A 22,244-nucleotide genomic window follows, 5' to 3' on the forward strand; every position below is an offset into this window, starting at 1 on the left:
TCCTGCTCGCCGCTGTGCCGCACGATTGCTGGCGGCAGCAGTCGCATCGCAGCGCAACAAGAAGTGAGCCCAGTGAGTGGGGCTGGGAGGGCACACTGGTGCTGATTTTTGTTTATACAGCTGCGCCGCCAGATCGCAGGCAGCTCCAACCTGGGGCACCCCTGGTCGGTGAGGACAAGGGTGAGTTGCACCCCCTCCCCAGGAGAGGATTGTGTCCAGGATTGAGAGCTGCATTGGCAGCCAGGAAAGCCCTGACTTTGGATCGACATAGGGCATTGTGGGGGAGTCCCAGACAGGCCCCCGGACGAAGGCCAGTTGGCCTGTGAGCACCTGGTGTGCTGGTGGGGTGTGAGGACCTAAGGTGATGTGTGCACCTGGGGTGTGTTACTATGGTACATTTCTAAAATGTGATTTATACCTAATATGATGATGGGGTTTATGCCTAGTTGGGATGATGCATAATGTGTTTATGCTAAGTGTGTTTTTACCAGTAGTTACTGGTTGTTTTATCTTTTACTACCGGTTCTAATGATCTGACAGTGGCCCGATTGGCCTTGTCATGTACATAATCCCCTGTGAAGTAGACCCTAAGTGCAAGATGGCACAGTGTACATTTGTGATTGTATTCTAATGTGTTTATGGATAATACAAAGGCTTTTTTTATATAACCTTGTGTGGAGTTTTTTTTGTGGTGTGCCTAGCGTGTCGCTGTTGTGTGTGTGTTGCGCAAACGCTTTACACATTGCCTCTGGGATAAGCCTGACTGCTCGTGCCAAGCTACCAAGGGAGTGAGCAGGGGTTATCTTCCACGTGTAGCTCCCTTGCCAAGACTAGAGTGGTGGTTTCTGCCTGGCTTAGGTGCATGCCCTAGCCAGCCAGAAATCCAATTTCTAACATTGGTTGTCAGCGGTGAGGTTAGGACTTGCGTTTGCGCAGCACCACAGCGACAACTGGTTGCACTCCAGACTCTGCATTTAGATAATCACATGTTTGGGGATTTTTTCTCCTGGGTTTTTTTTCTCCTCGAAAGTGTCATTTTTAAATTGTGTTTTTCTGCTCTTCTAAATTTTAGTGACACCCTTAAAGTGTCAGTCATGTCTCACCTCGGTGATCCAGCAGTTATTGTGACAGAAAGTGCATTTAATGTAAAGTTGCCTAAATATACTGTGAAGGACCTAAAGAGGTTCTGTCAGGATCTTGGGTGTCAAGTGAGGATGTCCGCCAAGAAGGTGGAACTGCAGGAGGCCTTGTTGGCCTGTTGGACATCCAAAACCCAGGTGAGAGAGGAGTCTGGAGGCAAATACCCCGGATCAGTGAGGTCTCAGGGATGGAGGATCCCCGACCAGCACCCCTATAGGGCAGTGGTCCTGGAGAGTTTGAGTAGGAGGGAGAAAATTACAGGGCAGGGATGTCAATAGGTAGTGAGGACCCCATATATAGGGAGTCCCTTGCTGGCTCCAGTGCCAAGGGCCCCATCTCTTTCCCTGTCCCCAGAGGAGTTGGTGGATAGGAGGGAAGAAAGGGAGCATCAGCTGGCGTTGGAAAGGCTCAGGTTGGAGCTAGCGCAACTGGGTGTGGAGGAGAAAAAGCTAGAGACTGAGAGGGTCTTAGAGCAGGAGAGGATGGCGGAGGCAGAGAGGGCGTTCGCCAGGGAGAAACTAGCTCTTGAGGAAATGTTGTCCCTGAGTGTAGTTTCAGTAATCTGGCTTCACCAGTGAGGGTGGGGTCCAGTGGTGGCAGCAATATGGAGTCCAGTATGGAAGCATCCACTCCCAGATCCCAGAGTATGGTACCTAGTTCCCAGGAAGAGGGTGTCACACCTGAAGGATACAGGCTGAAGTTCAGGTGCAGTAGGAAACTGTCTCACCAGTCTTGGAGACAGTTTGTGGATGTGTGTTGTGATGCACTGGAAGGATGGGTGATGGGTAGCAGAGCAAACAATTTTGAAGGGCTGTTCAATCTGATTGTCTGGGTTACGCCAATCCCTGTAGGAGTGTGAGTTCTCTGATCCCAGGGAGCTTGCACAGGAGGCAGACCTCTGGGTGAGTGCCAGAGGGTCTGAGGAGGCATTGGAGAGTGACCCTAAGAGGAGTGGCCCAGGTATTTCCCAGCCCCAAGTGGTGGGAAAGGTTCGTAGTAGCCCAGAAAGGTCCTGGTGTAGTGGCAGGAGTGTAGGGACTCACGTCCTGTCTCTGTGGAGAAGGAGTGAGAATAGGATGTGTCCCAAGGTGCCCGAAACCCAGTCTCAGGGCCTGGAGGGTTCCTTAGGGGAACACCAGGTGGGGAGCCAAGGCTGTACTTGTAGGCCATCCGTTGAGGGGGTTCTCCTAGCGTCAGGAGAACTTGGGAGTGTCTATAAGCAGACCTCCATCAGTTCTGGTGTCTGGGAGTGCCGCTCCTAAGTGGAGGGTGCAGAAGTCCAGATGGAGGGCTGGGAGGGGATGCGTTCCCCAGTGGGAGAACCAGTGGGTCAGGGGCCAGCCATAAGAGCTGAGCCTCCTAGGAGTGACCATGGTGACACCACTTCTGTCCTGTCAGATGGACAGGGATTAGTGCCAGGCAGACTGTCACACAACACATGAGAGATGTGTTACCCTCAGGGGGGCATGCGTGCTACCCAGGAAGTCCTAGTGTGCCAGGCGAGTGCACAGCCTTAGGGTTTAGTCCCTAGGTTGGGAGGCCAGGTTCAGGTTCCGCCTGACCTGGAGCGAAGGACATCTGTAATAAGTGTCCCTACCGTTTTGTCTTCTGGGGGTACCACTCCAGGTGGGGGAGTGCAGAACTCTGGAAGTGGGTGCAGAGGGAGGGAGACCTCATCTCTGACCCCGGTTCAACCTGAGGGTTTAGATCCTAGGTTGGGAGACCAGTTGCATGAGAGAGGTCCTGAACTGGTGGGAGAATTGTGTGGGAGGGCTGACCGTTTTTGGTTGTGAGGGTGCCTCTCCTAGGAGGAGAGTGCGGGACCCCAGAAGGAGAGGTAGGGGGAGGAGAGCCTCACCCGTGACCTTTGGTCAGCCTGAGGGTGCGGACCCTAGGTTGGTGGATCAGTGGCAGTTTAGAACTGCACTGATGAGAGGAAGAGTGGAAAATGGATACTATGTAACAGGGTTACTGCCCCACTCTGTGAGATGGCAAGGACCAGAGACATCTGGATGGTCATGGGCCTGGTCCTGGCCACGGACAGCTAGGGAGTCCCAGTGGGGTCGCTTATTTGGTCCTGGGAGCTTTGACAGAGGGAACTACATGGGTTCAGATTGGCGTACAGCTAGAGTGTGCCCCTGTAGTTGCGGGCCCGCGTCCGTGTTCTATCGCCCCAAGCAGGGAAGCCCATCAAGGTAATGATTGGTCTACCCATACACACACGCTGTGAGTAATGACTGTGGGCCACTAGAGGGAGCACACGCGTCAGAAACCAGAGAGACGCCAGAACGCCAACCTCGCTGAAGCAAGAACGGACGCAGAGGCCGCCGCTCCCACCCGCTTCTACCTGCTCCTACCCGCCGCTGCTCACCAAGAGAGCCAGGACCGGCGGACGGGACGGTCGGCACTACGGAGCTGTCGGAGTCGGAGTGGTTGGTGCGCGAGGGGCGCGAGGCATCAGTTCACCCAATCCGCCGCAGCAGCAGCCGCCCGACCACGATAGGACTAAGGTGGTTCCAAGACCGGAACTCACAGGCGGGGTAAGTGCGGGTAGGTCGGCTGGCGGGTAGGCGTGTGGCGTGAATGTAGGCGCTAGAGTGGGTGTTCCCCTCAAGCGCCCTCAAGCGCCTCCCAAGCGCCGAGTCAGCAGCCTTGCTCCGCTTTTGCTACCACTACCGCCGCCACTGTCCCTGCGTGCAAAAACAAGGTGCAGAAGCAAGGAGTTAGGCGCTAGGGCGGTGTGAGCGCTGCAAGTTCAACAAGCGCTGTGACAACAACACCATCACCGCCAAAAAGCGGGGGGGACTGTCATCTTGGTTATCTTGGTCTCTTCACCGCCTCTTCACCGCCTCCCCAGCTGAGGCGTCGTTGACAGGTGGGACGCTCTTCTAAGCGCATACGCTGGGATCCTGTGTTGCTGTGACCTCGCCTGTTTTTCTAACCTACTGCTCGCGGAACCCGCTCCGCGGGTCCCGCTTCGTGTTGGGGCACTAAATCCACACTTCCAGTGAAGCACGTCAAAGGAGCCTGTTTCCACACGCTTGAGGCCGTGACTGTGGGGGTTGATTTCTGCAGGGCTGCGAGCGAGTGCGGGCGCAGGTCTTCAAGTCCCAGGAGCACCCGCCTGACCTGATAGCCAGCACCTGGGCCGCTCTCCCTGCATGCCCCTCCCCTCTTACACTGTCAATATAAATTGAGTGCCCAGGCCCGCTTTCTGATATTTGGGTTTTGTATTATCTATTTTGTTGATTTGGTGTATTGGTATAGTAAGTGCTTGAGGTAAATTGCAACTCTGTGTATCTATCAACATGTCCAGCTCACTTCCATCTAGGGTTGGTGTCTCGTTCCTCGGGCCACTTGATAAATATTTCGAGAAGGCCCATAAGGAGATAGATAAAGAACTCCTTCTTGCTGAGAAACGAGCTGAGCGTCGTCGCTCTATAGAACATCTTAAAAAAAAACCCTTATCTACTGATCCAGATCTAAATAGTACACCAGACGGGGTCAGTGCTGGGAGGTCGACCGGTGAGGCTGATTTATCTAGTACCGACCGAATCCCCAGTACTTTTCTGGCCCCTAATATTTCACCTGTACAATCTGTACTTATCAACGAGGGCAATATAAATAGTCCCCAATTTGTTTCCACTAGTCTTATTGATCTTAACACCCCCGCTGCACTGTTGAAAGACCCTAACCTCCACTCAACCCTAACTAATCGTTCTATAGATAGCGTTGGTCCATGTGAGACTATGCCTCCACAAACTATTAGTGAGACTGGATCTAAGCCCGTGAACTCTAATAAGGCCGTGTGTTCCCCACCTAGGAAAAAAAGGAAAAAGGGTGGTGTCAAGAGGAAAGGTAGTAGTCTTAGGGCTCCCATTCCTTCCACAGCAAGTCATATTACTGACCTATTGCTTCCCCCTGCGATTGAGGCGATTGAGGCTTTTACAGGTATTCCTGAATTATCATCTTGTCCCCAAAATTGTGTTTCTGGGTTCAATAAGGAGTGTACTGCTCTATTTGAGAATCTTTTAAAATCATATATGTTGCCTCTTTTGGAGCGTGTTAGGTTCTTGGGAGAAAAAATGGACCGATTGTTAGCTTCATATGCTACACCCCAGTCATTGAGTTCTGAAACTCAGCCTACTCCAATTTCCAAGCCGAGTGTTAATTTTATCGCTCCTAGTAATCACCCTAAAAATAATAGCTCTATTGTTGGTAAATCTAATCCCAAGGCACCCAAATTGCCTACTAAACCCCCTTGCTCCTCTAACCTTGCCAAAGAGAAGCACATGTTGCCTACAAACAAGCCGTCCGCATTGGGAATAAAGCCACCAGTAAAACAAGGGGTAGTACAATCTGATAATTCTTCCTATAGATATCCATTCAATCGTAGGAATATAGTACATCTCCCTCCTGACTCGGCTAACTTTGTCATTATCTTGACGGGTGTCCCCCCACTCTCAAATGGGAGTCTTGAAAATAATGCTAATCTAAAGAATAAGGTCATCTTTTGGTTGAAAACTAATAGACCTCTTCCTGCCCACTTAAATGGGGATATTATCTCAGTTAGAAGGTGTAAGTGGGTGGGAATTCGTCCAAAGGATATAGAGGGCGATATTGTGATCATTAACTTTAAGGATCACAGAGTCGTCAACCACATTAGTGACTGGTATCTAGGAAACAGCGAGGGAGGAATTTCCACTAGAAACCTCAGTTATTTCTACCCTGAGACTTTGCTCAAATCACATGCTCATCATCGTCCCAAAAAAGACACCAACCCTTTGAAATGGACTAACTTTACTCCTTGTTTACAAGGTTCACCTTTAAATCCGGAGGCCCTGCCTAGATCTCATGCCCAGTCTAGCTATAATAGCCTTTCAAACACTACGAATTGTGCTAATCCCAACCTCCGTTTCTCTGGCTATCCCACTGTATCACCCTTCCCGTTTTCTCACCAGCACCAAAATTTATATCCCAACTCGAATAAACTGGGTAACTACATCCGGCCCAATGAGTACTGGAACATCCCGCTGAGCAATCTTTATGAACCTTTATCAGGGTTGGATTACAACGATTGACCAGCTATTCCTCCCTTGGTTCCAGAGGCTAATATAGATTGTACGGGTACCGCTGAGACCCCAGTTATTCCTCTAAATCATGTTAAAGGCTCAAAGGGTCAGGTTGTACAAAGTGTCAAGGGGAGCTCTGCTCTTCTGAGTGGGACTGGGGATATGTATTTAGTACCTGTTTTGGTGTCTAAAGCCTACCTAAACGTTGATAATGATGAGGTGTTCCCAGGGACTAAGGGAAGGCTCCCATGTACTATTGACACTAGCAGTAATGATGTCCCCTCACTTGAAGCCCCTCCTTTGTATGATACAGTCAACTCTTCTAAAGATAAATCCAGCGTTTTGGCTGATTTGGGTGGTGGTAAACTAGGAAATTGGAACATAACTGGCCTGGAGTCTCGTATGTGTATCCCAGATTGGGTAAATTTTATACGGCAAAGTGACATATGGGCTTTTCAAGAAACTTGGGCACCTTTACCATTGTTCCTCAATGGCTACTTGAACTTTAGTAAACCAGCGATCAAAGGTCACAGAGGACGAGCTATGGGTGGCCTGACTGTTTGGGTTCGGCAATGTGAGGGTGTGATAGCTGAGGAAGTTTTTATTGATAGCCCCGATATACTAATGGTTAGTATTAAATCTCCAAGCGGGTTGAATATTCTTCTGATTAACATATATGCCAGAGGTATTCAGGGTGGCAGGGTCTCACCAACCCTCCTCCTATTGAACGATTTTTTAAGTGGATCATCGTTAGCTGGACACAAGGTTGTTATGGGCGATCTAAACACCTGTTTTGAACCACTAAGTTTGGAGGATGGACTGCTTACAGAGGCAGAAGATTTGGTCTGGGGGATTCCCCAGCTAGAGCTAGCCCCGATTAAAAAATGGTCACAAGCGGCTATCTTTATTAATGGTCTGTGCCTGGATCAGGGTCTACGTGCTTTAAATGGTAGAGTGCCCTCTGACAGGCTGGGCAAACATACTTTTGGCAATGGTAGATACAGTAGCCGTATTGATTATATATTAGTGGACGTCAAGTTATGGGCTGTGGTAGTGGATATGGAGGTTAAGTCTCGCCCGGAAAGCGATCACGATCCACTGGTGGTGGAACTTAGGGATTTTAGCTTTTCTGGGTCAAAAAAATGTATGAATAACCTAGTTCAGGATGAAGTTGTTCTCACCAATGATATGAGAAGGGTTCGCTGGCCTAAAATATCTGTAGATGTTGACGCATGTAAGATGATTAGATCCCTGGTTTCTAACTCACTGACAGAAATCTCCAATTGTGATTCACAGGAGGAGATTAATGCAATCATTACTAACATCCATACTAGATTGTTTACATCTTTAAAAAAACTGTTTATAAAGTCAATTTCCAAATGGGGTACTAGGGGGAAAAGGAAAACCACTAACTGGTTCAATGATGAGTGTCGACGGACCCATGGAGAACTGTTTAAAGCGTTAAAACTTAAGAATCTTACTTTAATTAGGTCTTGTAGGAAGGCTTTTAACACTGCTAAACATACAGCCAAGGCTAATTGGGATGAGGATCGGTGGCTTACACTAACAGAAGCATGTAACTCTAGGAACTTGCAACAGTTTTGGCATTTACTTAAATGGGGCTCTTCCCAGGAAGATCGTCCAAGCCCAGCCTCAGTTGGTCAACAGCAGTGGGTTCAATATTTTGAGGAACAATTTAGGTGCCCTAGTGGTGCACTGGATAATAATATTCTCTGGCCAGTATCGGCCGATCCACTGGAGTTTACGAGCAGAGAAGTCAAATCTGTTTTGCAATCTATTCCTAGGGGTAAGGCACCAGGTCCTGATTGTATTCCAGCTGACCTATTCCAACAAGACCATGATCTATGGGTACCTTATCTAGTCCAGTTGGTAAATGCCTTGGCAAAAGGTGCAAGGATTCCAGAATCCTGGGCAGGGGCTGAAATCCTGCCAATTTACAAGAAAGGTGACCGGTCGGTTCCGTCAAACTATCGGCCGATCAGCCTTATAGATGCGGTGCAAAAAATCACAGCCCGCCTAGTTCTTGGCAGGATCCAGGAATGGATTGATGAGTCCAATATCCTTACCCCTCTTCAAGCCGGCTTTAGGTCTCATGTGAGCACATTAGATCAGGCCTTCCGTTTTATCCTTCTTTACTGGAAGACGGTTCTCATAGGTAAGGGGTATCTTTATGCAGCGTTTGTGGACCTAAGGTCTGCTTTCGATCTTGTTCCGAGGGCAGGTCTGTGGAAATGTCTAGTAGAACTTGGTATGCCGGTCCCCCTTGTACGCCTCCTAGTGAATCTACATGCACATACTTACGCCCAAGTACGCTGGGGAAAACCAGGGGAGGTAACGGATAGATTTCCAGTTGCCAAAGGCGTAAGGCAAGGGTGTGTACTAGCCCCCACCCTATTTTCGTTATATATTAATGGGGTTATTAAATATTTTGACAATCATCCGACAGACGCCCCCCGTCCCTAGCTGGAATGAAAATCCCCTTGCTCATGTTCGCCGACGATACTCTTCTGATCTCTAAGACCAGACAGGGTCTTCAACAGGCCCTGATGAGGTTCGAACTATTCTGCAGCGAACATGAGCTTGAGGTGAATGTGTCCAAGACTAAATTCATGGTATTAAGAGGACACACTCCAATTACAGCAAAGGTTACTATGGGGGGTACACCCTTGGAACAAACCAAGCTGTTTACTTACCTGGGAGTAACATTCAGCGAGACTTTAAGCTGGTCCCATCAGGTTGATCTTATGGCTCTAAAACATTTACAATTAGGTGGTGCTTTGATCAAAGAGCATAAAAGTTCTTTTACCCGGCCTATCTCGCCATTGGTTAAGATCTACGGTTCAAAGGTTCTCCCCTCTGTTTTATATGGGGCGGAACTTTGGGGCTTTAGTAAACTAGATAACCTGAGAGTAGCCCAAAATAAATTTCTTATGGTGGCAACTGGTTTGCCTCTCTCAACTCCACGGATCCCGCTCCTGTACGACCTTGTGCTGTCAGCCTGTGGAGGACCAGGCTAGATTTCGTCCATTGGCTTTCTGGCGCCGTCTTTGGACAACGCCGGAACTTCATTTATATGCTAGAGCCTGTTTGGAGGTCAGAGATCTTCCAGGTGCCTCAAATATTGGCTGGTTTAAAGATTTAAGAACAACCTTGTGCGCTATGGGGTATGGTGAACAGTGGTTAGATCCCGTATCCGTATCTTTCCCCTCTAAAAAGGGTCTAAAATCGCATTATTGGGACTGGGTGGTTCAAAATAGACATGCAAGATTGAGCTCCAGCAATCTTTCTAGTCTTTTTATTGTCATCAAAGATACTCCCATTCTCGAAAAATACTGGGATTCCATAACAAAGCCCATGGACCGCAAATTATTCCATCAGTTCAGATGCGGTTCTCTGCCTTTAAGGGAGTTCACCAAAAAGTGGGGCCCGGGTGGGTCAGGGCATTGCCCATATTGCCCAGGCCAGGGTGAAAGTCTAAATCATTTTTTGTTTGCGTGCCCTCTGTATGTCGCCCCTAGAGCCAAATGGCTGAGCCCGGTTTGTCGAAGCTTAGGAACTCACTCGGCTGCTAATGCAAGCAGAATATTAAAAACAAACTTGTCCCCACTAATTGTAATGGGTGTAGCTAAATATATAGGCTGGGCCTGGATTTTAAGAATAAGGTTTATTAAATCCAAATTAAGTGTTTAACTGCATTCAATATTCCCAGCTCATATGTTGCTCAATAAGACTTGTGATATTGTGGTAAATTATGTGATTTATTGCAAAGTTTTATATTTGTTCATAAGAAGCCTGTTTAAGTGATTTAATATGTTCATAGAGGTTTTATCTAGTTTTTTTTATACATTTTATATTGCTGTGTATATTGTATGTTTGTCTTTTAAGATGTATTAATCGAATAAAGACTTCTTGAACTTGATTGGTCTACCCTGGCTTTTGGCTGGAAGGGGGTTGTGTTGGACTTGGCCCTTTTTGCAGGGTCATCCCTGAACTTTTTGCCTTCCTCCTAGTCTTTTTTCAGACCTGGTGTTGGTGGTTTTAGCACTTTATCACTGCTGTCCAATGTAAAGTGCATGCGCTCTCTACGGTAAAATGTGATAAGGATGGTCTACACCTGTCTGTTTGGCTCATTTAAATTACCTGTCAGTCCCTTGTAAAGTGGTTTCCCATTTACTTGGGGCCAGTAAATTAACTGCTACTGGTGGGCTTGCAGCGCTGATTGCGCCACCCTTGCTTTAACTGGAATCTTGACGGATGAGATCACCGCTGATCCTGACGTTTAGAAAGGCATACTTTCTGGCCTGGATTCTCCTTACAACAAATGTGAAGTTGACAGATTTCATCTAGAAGGTCACTGAGCGACCCATTGATAGCAGCGCAAGAGCAAAATTCATCTAATATCTAGGTGTTGGCCATCGTTGATGCCAGATACGTGCACCATTTGGCGAAGATTTCTTACCGCCCACAATTAGTGACTTATGACAAAAACAAACAAGGGTCTTCAGATATTGTTTAATTGTCCTGAGGATGGTCTCAACAAATAACTAAAAGAGACCGAAACGTCGACCAACGCTTTTTCTTGTGTGGATTTGTAAATCAAGTATATCAAAGAAGAAAAGCGTCAACAATTGTTCCAAAGAAGTGTTAGATTGATAACATGTACTTCTTGTTACATTGTTTTTCATTTCGCACCCTTTTTTAATGATCCAGAAGTATTAAATACTGAAATTTTCATATACACCCTTTTGCATCCGTTTTCATGTTTTGATCACACACTGTGACAGATCTATAGTGAATATTTAATTGTTGTTGCTTTCTTGCACGATTGACCCAAACTCAAGGTGGTCACAAAAATATTATTATTAGTACAAAAGTAATATAAATAGAAAATCCCTTGAAGGTACTCTTACCCTCCCACCCACCAAAGTAGCCTTTCAAACCTGTCTCAGGCCTCTGCCATGGCAGGGCCTGGGCGCACAGTTTACTGCTGCTGTGACGTGACACATAAACTGGGTTTGGGATTCCCCTTCTACTACATATCAGTCACCCCTAAGGTAGGCCCTAGCTCACCATATGGGCAGGGTGCATTGTAGGTAAAGGGTAGGACATGTGCCTTAAATGTATGGCATGTCCTGGTAGTGACAAACAGCCATTTTGTTTTCTCACTGCTGTGAGGCTGCCCTCTCATAGGAATGCATTGTGGATTCCCTGATAAGTGTTTCAGTGTTAATTCCGGATATGAGAGGGGCAGCGTGGTCAAGTTTGGTATGATTGGAATAGTGGTAATAAATGCTGCATAACGGTGTGTGCAGATTTATTATCACTATTTTAGAAATGCCACTTTTAGAAGTTAGATATATTAGGGGTGGGCTCTTAACACAGCTAGAATGGGTCGATAAATAGTAAACAATCAAAAACATCTAGCTGGCTATTTGATAGGCTGCCACTAGTTTAAGCAGAATAAGACCAAACTACCTAATAAGATGGGTTATGTAATTTGTGAAGTGTATTGATTTCTGTCTTTTTGAATATACAAATAAGGAAAAAAATGAACAAATATGAATTAATCAATGATGTTGACCATCTTATTAGGTAAGCATTACAAAATAATGGGGTAACCCAATTATCGCCACAAGACCTGGGTACAATGTGGTAATGAAACAAGTGGTCCGTGACTGCTTTTAGAGAAGAATACATTATAGTTTATCAAGTGTGTATCTTAGATAAGTCAAACACTGGTAAACAATACAAAAAATAAAACGCAACTACATACACTGCTGTCTAAGATGGCATTGTTCAGAACATACAGTCAATGTAAAACACGAAAGCGCCAAAGAATTGTTTAAGTTCAGTATATTTAATTTCATATACTCGAAACAGATCAAAATTAATTTGACAAAAGAAAGGTACAAAGGTTGCTCAAGGGAGGGGAGAAGAATTGGTGTGCTTGTGCTGGGTAGGGAAAGGTGAATAGTCACAAATATTCAGAGTTTATACATTTTTAATGATTTGGCAATGGACTGGTATAGAGACCAGTACAGAAAGGCCTGTCCCAAACAGATTATTTATAACATTTCTTATAGTTTTTTGTAAATGCATAAATGCAACATCAAGCGAAGGGGATGGGATGTGATACAGGCTGTTGGTGGGTGGGGTGCGTCGATGTTTCGAGTATATGAAACTAAATATACTGAACTTAAACAATTCTTTGGCACTTTCGTGTTTTACATTGACTGTATGTTCTGAACAATGCCATCTTAGACCGCAGAGTATGCTGTTGCGTTCATTTTTGGTATTTTTTACCAGTGTTTGACTTATCCAAGCTACAAACACATGATAAACTATAATTTATTCTTCTCTAAAAGCAGTCACAGACCACGTGTTTCAATACCATCTTATTAGGTAGTTTGGTCTTAGTCTACTTAAACTAGTGGCAGCCTATCAAATAGCCAGCTAGATGTTTTGATTGTTTAGTACTTTTAGAAGTTGGCATTTCTGTGTGCTATGTGTCTTTGTGCCTGCCTGATGTGTATTGCATGTCTGGCTCTGGAGAGACAGGGACTGGGGAGGTGCTGTGGCTCCAGAGGGGCTGGGTGAGTCAGCACTAGGCTGAATAGGCAGATCTGCATTTGGAGTAGTGGGAGGAGTAGCCCCTGACCCTGAATAGGTCTGTGCCTGCATTGTACAATTCTGGCTCCGCCCCCTGTGGCGTGTCTGGGGCCAGAGCCTAATCTAACAATGAAGGTGTCTGAGCACTGTATAGAAATGTTGGAGTGCCCCCCAAACTGGTTTGGACTGGGCTCAGAGTCTTAAGAACAAAGACACATGTGGTATAAATATTGGGGCTGTGACCCTATGTAAAGGGTTGGTGCTTCTTGTGCTTACTTGGACTGCTGGGCGCCAGGAGGAACCGCCACGAGGGACTTCCCTTATACTAAAGGGCTCCGTGAGCTGGCCTGCTTGGGCCCAGATCTGCCCCTTGTGCCCTTGGAACCAGCGCGTGGTGATCGCTGGACTTTTTGCCTCTACCTTCAGAGAAATGTAATATATTATGTTATTAAAAGCATTGTTAGTGCATGATTTGGATGGCACAGTAACGCCTCTAGAGCCAGAGATCCCTTTTCACAAAATTCTGGTGTTTTCATCAACAGTTTTTTTTCTTTTAATAGAGGTTGGTGTATCAATAGTTACTTAATAGTGGTTAGAGTTTGTTAATTAAGACTCTTAGAGGTAAAATGTATCCAATGCAGTCAGGTATCATTGTAGCACACTCTACATAGCCTATGGAGATTTCTCATTCCGTGTGGATTTCTCCATGTATGTGTGGGGCACCAGGAGCAGCTGGCACTGCTCAAGGGTGGGGGGTGGGTGCGCACAGGGGAGGGGGGGGGAATACAAATATAATAACATTCCGTAATTATCATTTTATTTTTTCCTTTCTTTGCTGCTCCTGGAAGTGGGGTGATGCTCCTCCGCCTTAGCAGAGGAGCCGCCACAGTGTGGCTATGCACACAAGAAGAAAGCATGCAGCCAGTTTGATGAGACAACAGTCCTGGATGAGGAACCACCTTCCCCATCTAACCAGCATCTTGACTGGAGGAACACGAAAAGCCCAGACAATGACGTCAGCAGCACTGATTCAGATTTAATTATGTGCCCGCTGCCTAGGTCCAGACTGGACATCGTATTGTATTGTATTGTATTGTATTCAGATTTATAGAGCGCATGGCTACCCGAAGGCGTCCCAGCGCTAAAGAAGAGCCACGCTCACAAGAGGGAGTAGGAGGCATGGATCACTGGGGAAAAAGGAAAGTTTTTAACAGCTTCCGAAACCGCATATGAGAAGGTTCGGCCGGCAGCTTCCGAGGAAGAGCGTTCCACAGAGTAGCTGCGTTCACAGAGAATCGGCAGCCTCCTGTGCGTGTCTTCTTTACTCTCGGAATTCTGTCCAAACACTCATATCGGAGCGCAGGGACCTATTGGCCTTGTATGGCCGGACTAATCTATTCAAGATAGAAGGTCCCTTACCTTGTAAGAGTTTGTGGGCGATGCACAAGGATTTAAACTTTATCCTTTCACGGATAGGGAGCCAGTGAAGCGATTTGAGTGCCGGTTTAGCTGAAGCCTTGACCACGGTGCCGGTAAGCAACCTGGCTGCGGCATTTTAGATCTGTTGCAATTTGTTAATTGTGGATTCAGGGGCGCCCAAAAAAAGGGCATTGCTATAATCCAATCTGGACAAGATAAGTCCTTGGATGAGCAGCTTCCTTGAGAGAGGAGGGAGGAGAATAAGAACTTTACGTGCTGAACGGAGTAAGCTGAAACAGATTCCCGCCGTTTTATTTGCTTGAGTTTTGAACGAGAGATCCTGTTCCAACCAAACACCTAAACTTTTGATTTCGTTTTTAGGGCGGGGAAGTTCTTCCAGACAAGTAGGCCAATTGGCGGCGGGTATAGAAGTCACCTTATGCCCTAACAGCATAATTTCTGTTTTAGACCCGTTTAATTTGAGGGAAGACTCACTCATCCAAGTATGTATTTTAGACAGGCAGGAATGAAGACTATCAGAACATTGGTTAACTTGGGAGAGTGAGACGACAAGTTGGGTGTCGTCAGCATAACTCACTATTTTAATCCCAAATGGGACCACCACATCCTCCAGGGGGGACATATACACATTGAACAATGTGGGACTCAGGGACGAGCCCTGAGGTACACCACACTGGAGGGGGATTAAGGCAGATCGTGAGTTGCCTTCCCAAACTTGGAAGGTGCGATTAGCCAGGAACGATGTTAGCCAGGCCAAGGCAGACCCCGCAACTCCAACGTCAGATAGGCGCTGAATTAGGACACGGTGATTAACCGTGTCGAAGGCTGCACTTAGATCCAGGAGGATCACTGCCACCGATCCTCCCGAATCCAAGATGCACCTCGCCTCCTGGATGATGGAGAGGAGGGCAGTGTCAGTGCCCTGGCCTGGGCGGAAACCTGTTTGCGAGCTCCGCAGTAGCTCATTAGATTCCAACAAATGGGAAAGTTGATGATTCACCATTTTTTCAGTGATCTTAGTGAGTCCTGGAAGTAGTGAGATTGGCCGAAAAATTGCCATTTCCAGCGGGTCGAGCTGCGGTTTTTTCAGAAGGGCCTTTACAATGGCCCCCTTCCAACTGAGTGGGACAATGCCTTGAGCAAGAGAAGCATTGATTAGCTCAGTTGCCGGAGTAGCAACGGTGGTAGCAATCCGTTTAAGGATCCGCATAAGAACCGGATCGTTAGGAGAGCCACTTTTCATAGCGGCCAAAACTTTTAGGAATTCTTCCACTACGACCGGGTCAAACGCAACAAGCCGAGGGCCAGAAGCTACAGGCCGGCTACCGACATCTGCTGCGCAGTCAGACTGAGGCAAAGTTTTTTAAATGTTTTGGTTTTTAGAATTAAAATAATTCGCCAACTCATTACATTTAGCTCCTGAAATATCTGGAGCCGAGGGAGGGTCAGGGACTTTCAGTAATTCTTTGACAATCTGAAAGGTTTCTCTGGTGGAATTAGAGGCACTTCTAATCCTTTCTTCAAAGAATACAGTCTTAGCATTCCGAAGAGCGGCTTTGTATGCTCTAATAGCTGCACGATATGCATCTTTGTTAGACCTGTCCCAGTCTTTCCTCCAGAGACGCTCAAGCTTTTTACAGCCTTTCCTTAGGATCCTAAGCTCGGGCGTATACCAGGAGGCAGAATAGACTCGCCCCTTCATTTTCACCATTCTTTTCTTAGACAGCACTAGATCAAGTGAGCTAACAAGCCAATTCTTGAAATTTTTGTCACCTACAACGGGGTCCGATTTATATGGAGGGATGGATTGTTCAAGCTTGTGTGTCCAGTTTTCAACAGAGAGTTTGGACCAAGCCCTCTCCAAGATACGTACACTGGGGATATGTGGCATTTTGGTCCTGACTTGCCAAGTGAAAAGGACCAAAAAGTGGTCGGACCAAGGGAGAGGAAGGGAGGGGCTGGATTCAAATGACAAGATGTTGGAAAAGACCGGGTCAAGAAGGTGGCCCTTGTTATGCGTGGCACCCGTATTAACTAGACCCAGCTCGAAAGATCTAAGATCGAGCAGGAGATCCGCCGCTACTTTATCCTGGTGATCATTAAAATGCAAATTAAGGGATCCCAGTATGGTAAAATTGGGCGCAGACGAGGCCAGGACAGTCACTGTTTCAGTCAGAGAACTCACAAAGTGGCTAGAGCCACCCGGGGGACGATACACGAGCAGGCCCACAAAGGATAAGGTGGGAGACACTAGTAGGGAGAAGTGGCAGCCCTCACAATCGGAAATGCCGCTATCCTTCGCCCTACAAACAAATCCCATCCTTGATGGGGCAGCCCGGACAATACCTCCCTGAGCTACTCATCCTTAAGCACGGTTCCACTCAAAACCAAGGCCCATCACACCCGCCTCTCTTTGCCTTCAATCAGTCATCTTCATCTACTCCATACATCTTAGTATCCATCCCAAGGGAAGGATCAGAGTCTCCTAAATCTACATTCTCCCGGAGCAGCCCCCAAGTTTCCTTAGTCGTAAGGAGGCTCACCAACTTGAAAAAGAAAGGGTCTACCACTCGGCTACCCATGCTGTAATCGGGTCCCAGGTCTCAAATGACTCCATGTACACCAGGCCGTTCCTACAAGCAAGGAAACCAGTGAGTCAAGAAACCCTACAGTAACTCCTGAGTAAGCTCCTACTACTTTCTGTGTGTGGGAATCCGTGCCACTTCTCCACATCGGGAAGGCAGAAGAGGTTCTTCCCTCCCACCTACAACAGATGGGTACCTATGTAGGAGTCAAGAACCCCCGAGATCGGCCATCTGCTGCTCAAACAAGTTCAAGCCCAGTCACTCCCATGTCTTCCAACTTGCCAGCCAGCTCAATCCAGCCCGCCCTGACGCCATCGTTGGCATCTTTGCAACCCACCGACCCCTCTATCTTTGCCCCACCACAAAAAGAACAGCACAGTATATGCTTTATGTTTTTTAATGTCAAATAAAATAAATTAAAGTTAAAATAAAAAGATTAAAGCAATGAAATGTACATTGAACTGAAACTGGGATCACATGGACATTTAAAATTATACTACACTGGGGTCTGTGATTCACCACATTGTATTTCTGTTTGTAATGGGCACCTTGGGCGTGTGACTCACAGGCAGTAGGAACAAGACTAACTTATATCACTGTTCTGTAGTTGTGTCTTTTTAATGTGAGTAAGAGGCAAACGTGAGGTTGACCCAAAGCCGAGGAGACCTGGCTGCTGAACTACCAACTAATTTAGCGGTAAAATATGTGCAGGTCTTGGGACAGGTGTTTGGTGCGCTGGCTGGCTAGTTCCTAGCGATCACATACTACACCCTCACGTGCTGCCCTGTGTGATCACTGAGAAGGAGACCTTGCCCTACCCTGTACTGACAGGGAATGGGCCCCGATTTTGGAAGACCCCACTAACATACAGCGTAATATGAGGGTCCACCTTACACAATTCTTTATAATACACAGGGCCTACCTCACTCCTGCCAGAATCAACCGAGATTTTTGCCAAACTGATGTGGCCTGTCCCAGATGAGTCCTGGTGGCAGCGGACATACTGTATATGCTATAGTTTTGTCCCTCTTTACACACTTACTGGCAAGGCGTTTCGGCCTGGCTGATAGCATGCACGGCACGACCCAACTTGCAGACGTGGGAGGCGCGTATCTTGGGTTTGTTCCCTAGAAATACAGAGCAACCTCCAGGTTCCTCGATCAGGGCTTCTTGGCGGCTAAATGTCTTATCACCAGGCATCTTAGAACGCTTCTGCATGGGAGGGTGGGGCTACCCCTGATTCGTGAGACACCATACGGGTTGATAGACTTGTACCATGGCCAGTGACACATCGCTCGGGTATGCCTTCCCTCCGGAGAACTTGTCTGGTTATTGGTTAGCCCTGGCGCACTATTGTTTCGGTGCTGTATTCTGCTAGATGGTGTGATGGTGTGTGGGTGGAGGGTAGTTATGATTTAAAGGCACAGCCCCCCAGGTGATTTAGTTGTTCTTTTTCTTATATAATAGAATCTTTTCTCCCTTACTGCAAAGGTATGTATTGTCAACACTTGTGGGACTTCTCTGACCTCTTTCACGCTTTCCATGACTAAATATCCAGTTGACTATTGATATGGGGAAGTTATTTTTTGTTACCAGAATCGCTTGACTGCCTGCCCCCCCGAACTTGCTGTAACCTAACTTTGGCGACACTTGCTTAGTTTTCTCGGACTTTACTAGGGACGGCGATCCCACTTTGCTTTGTTGCAGATATTGTGGACTGATTGTAATTAATTTAAACTTGAATTAAATGTTTTTTTGTTTTTTTATTTAAATGAGGCACGCTTGAGTTTGGAGATTGTCATACTGCCCATGTTGTGAGCTCACCTCAACAGAGCCCATAACACAAAAAACGTTAACATATACAGTGAAGAGGACGAATAAAAAAGCATTTCTGACCAAGTTGTGTACTGAGCCTCTTCGCAATAAGGTTTCTGCAACTGAATAAATGAAAAAATTCAATTCAGAATTTAGTTCCAAATGGGATTTTTGCTACATGGCTTGCACACAAGCAATTCTGTGTGTTTGAAAACATCTTCGACAATAAGCAATGCCTAAAATTATGTATTCAAATTGGCTACCTCTTTTGGCATATGTTTTAAAAGACAATTAGTCTAAAACATGAATTTTCCCACAAGTACATGTACAATGACTCTGTTAAAAAACACACAATCTTTATTTTGCTGCCATTCCTCGACATCAACGAAAACTGCCGGACTTTTCTTCTGCGGTTACTCCCATCAGACCCAAACCAGAATACGATCCATGCGAACTGAAAAACAAAACAGAAGAAACAGATTCCTTTTACCTCAGAATCACAGGGCACTGTACAAGACGCTAGACATTCCACTGGCATGAAACAGAGGCAGTGTGCATTGATCAATGTTGCAACACCCAGACAGTGAACATCTGAAACCGTTTAATATTTGTAATATTATTTTAGGAAACAAGGACTTGACCGGCCAAGCTGAAAGAAAGCACCAAGTGGGCCATCTTAAAATGGGAACAAGTCTCCGGCGTGTCGAGCTGCACATATATGTGTTTTGAAAGGATTTACGAAGATTTTGCATCCATTGTTCTCCGCAATCTCTTCCATCTATTGTTCGGCCAGACACCGAGCACCACACCACTCTCTGCGACTTTTAGCAGGGCCCAAAATACTATTTGAGAGACTGTATGGCACATCTGTTGTCTCCCGTATATTTTTCCTGCACATCTGTCCGATTGCTTTTTAAATATTTCTACTTTACTATAGTGTCCAGCTCTACTTGGAACACTCAGTTCGGTGCCCTGATCCTCTTCTACCCGTCAAAGATTAGAGACTCCCCAAAAACATCTTCAGTGAACCTTTCTTTCCAATAAAAGCTCCCTCAAGAGCACCAGATTTACAGAGTTCATTTTGTTTTCCCCTGTTCGGCCAATTTCCCTCGAATTTTTCAGCACTGGAACTTCAAATGCTGTTTTCGAAAAGTGTGATTCCCACTAAATTAAAATGCATGACTCAATAATAATCTTCATGAAGCTGTTTTATTGTATTCTCAGCATACTCACAGACTTCACAGTCAGCAACAAGATTACACCACTCACATGGACAAACCACTCCATCGTACACTTCTACATGAACACACCCCACCCCAGCAAACCTAAACCATCAACTATAGCTTAAACTGGAATAACATAAAAGAAGCAGACTGGACCCTCACCCTCAGATCCAACGAGCCTACCCTCACAGGCGATGTACAGAATGGCCTATCCACCTTCAACAATTGAATCTCGGACTGCGCCAACACCCTGCCCCCTCAGGAAACAGATCAGACACACAAGAACTCACGCTCAAGCATGCTGGTACACAGAAGACCTAAGAGATTCCAAGGGCCATTGCAAACAGCTGCAAAGAAGATGGAGACCCAGCCGAGACAACTCCAGAGTCACCTACAAATAGGCACTCAGAAGGTACCATGCACTGATCAAAGAAACTGGAAAGCGGCCCTCGTGGTCAGACTGAATCCTACTCCAACTCTGGTAAAGAACTCTTCAACATCGTCAAATAATTCACCAACAGCAGCCACCAACACCATCATCCCCTCACAGATCCTCTTCGACAACCTTTCGGACTTTTTCCACAACAAAATACTTAAGATCTACATCAACTTTGCACCCAACCCACCGTATAGGACATCATCACGCAACCCCCCCACCACCACCGGGAGCACCCACCCCTTAACAAGTGGGAGACCTCTCACCACAGATTACACCGTCAGAATCATGCAGACAATCCACTCAGTGTCCCAGAATCATGCAGACAATCCCCTCAGGGTCCCAGTCGGACCCCTACCCTCACCACATGTACAACTTGAGAAGCATACTGATCAGAACTAATCTCACCACCATCAACTCCTCCATCCTCAGCGGAAACCTCCCAAGCAGCTGGAAACATGCAGAGGTCATTGCTCTGCTGAAGAAACCCCCGGCCAACCCAAAAGATCTCAGCAACTACAGACCCATCTCGCTCCCACCCTTCAAAGTCCTGGAGAAAGAGATCAACCAGCAGCTCTCCACCCATCTTATCATGGACTGCTCTCATCCTGCGACCTCTCGGCGGTGTTCGATACAGTCTTCCATGGCCCCCTCATCGCCAGACTCCAGGAATCCAAGGGTCCACCCTGAGTTGGATCGCCTCCTTCCTCTCCAACAGGACACAATAAATCAGACTCTCCACTTTAATCTCCGAACATAAGAAGATCATCTGCGGAGTCCCCCAGGTCTCCGCCCACAACCCAACCCTGTTCGACGTTTACATGGTAACTCTTGCCCGCATCATAAGAACCCATGGCATCAAAATTGTCTCCTACACAAAGATACTGAACTAATCCTCCTCCTCACCCACATGAACCCCACCAGGACACACTTAACCGCCTGCATGTCCAACATGGCCAACTGGATGCGAGAGAACTATCTAAAACTTAACACGGATCCCGATCTTCGAAGTAAGAGCTCCCCATGGGACTCCTCCTGGTGGGCACCCAACCTGGGTCCCATGCCCAGAGACCACACCAGAAACCTCGGCATCATCCTTGATGACTAACTCACGATGAACAAACAGGTTAACGCTGTGATTGCATCCTGCTGTCGCAACCTTAGAATGCTTCACAAGATTTTCAAATGGCTCCCTACACACACACACACACGATCACACAGGCCCTCATCACCAGAAGACTAAAATGCAGCAACGCACTCTATATCGGCATCTCTAACCAACTCATGCAAGTACTTCAAACTATCCACAACAGTACACCAGACTCATCCCAGAAGTGCTCACGTCACCCCCTACCTCACTGAATTACATTGGCTACCGATCCAGAAACTCTTTAAATTCAAGCTATTCATCCACGTCACCAAAGCACTCCACAACACAGAACCAGCCTACCTTAACAACCAACTCCAACTCTACCAACTCTCCAGACAACTACGCTCCACCTCTCTCTCCCTCGCATGACTCTCCCCCAACATCCGCAGAAGCAATACAGGAGGGTGCATATTTTCCTTCATCACTGCCAAAAATTGGAACAAACTTTCTCTACACATCAGGACTGACAGTCCACTTCTCAACCTCTGCAAGAAACTGAAGATCTGGCTGTTTAACTAGGATTACCATCAGGCCTACGCTCCGGCACCTAGATATCCTCACAAGTGATAAGCTGCGTCATATAACATAACATATAGCATAACACAATAATAGGGCTTGCTTTTGAGACCTATTACTTTTGTCAATCATTTTTAGACCTGCTGTGCAGCATCCACAATGCTGTGCAGCATGGCTAAATAAGGAAATAAATTCCTATGGTTCAGCTGACTGCATCATTTCGTAGACGCGGACAAC

At 46.7% G+C, this 22,244-nt stretch overlaps 1 protein-coding gene across 2 annotated transcripts in view; it reads right to left on the reverse strand.

Moving 5' to 3' along the window:
• Positions 1 to 17,248: 17,248 nt before the first annotated feature.
• Positions 17,249 to 22,244, reverse strand: part of REXO5 (RNA exonuclease 5) — a 350,267-nt gene continuing 345,271 nt past the window's right edge. For both annotated transcript variants that reach the window (XM_078665078.1, XM_078665077.1), the window contains one exon: positions 17,249 to 19,136. In XM_078665078.1, coding sequence (XP_078521204.1) covers positions 19,064 to 19,136 — 73 coding nt within the window. In that variant the 3' untranslated portion in view covers positions 17,249 to 19,063. The remainder of the gene's footprint in view (positions 19,137 to 22,244) is intronic.

Source organism: Lissotriton helveticus, chromosome 10 (assembly GCF_964261635.1).
Source record: "Lissotriton helveticus chromosome 10, aLisHel1.1, whole genome shotgun sequence".
In the NCBI taxonomy this organism is placed as follows: Eukaryota; Metazoa; Chordata; class Amphibia; order Caudata; family Salamandridae; genus Lissotriton; species Lissotriton helveticus.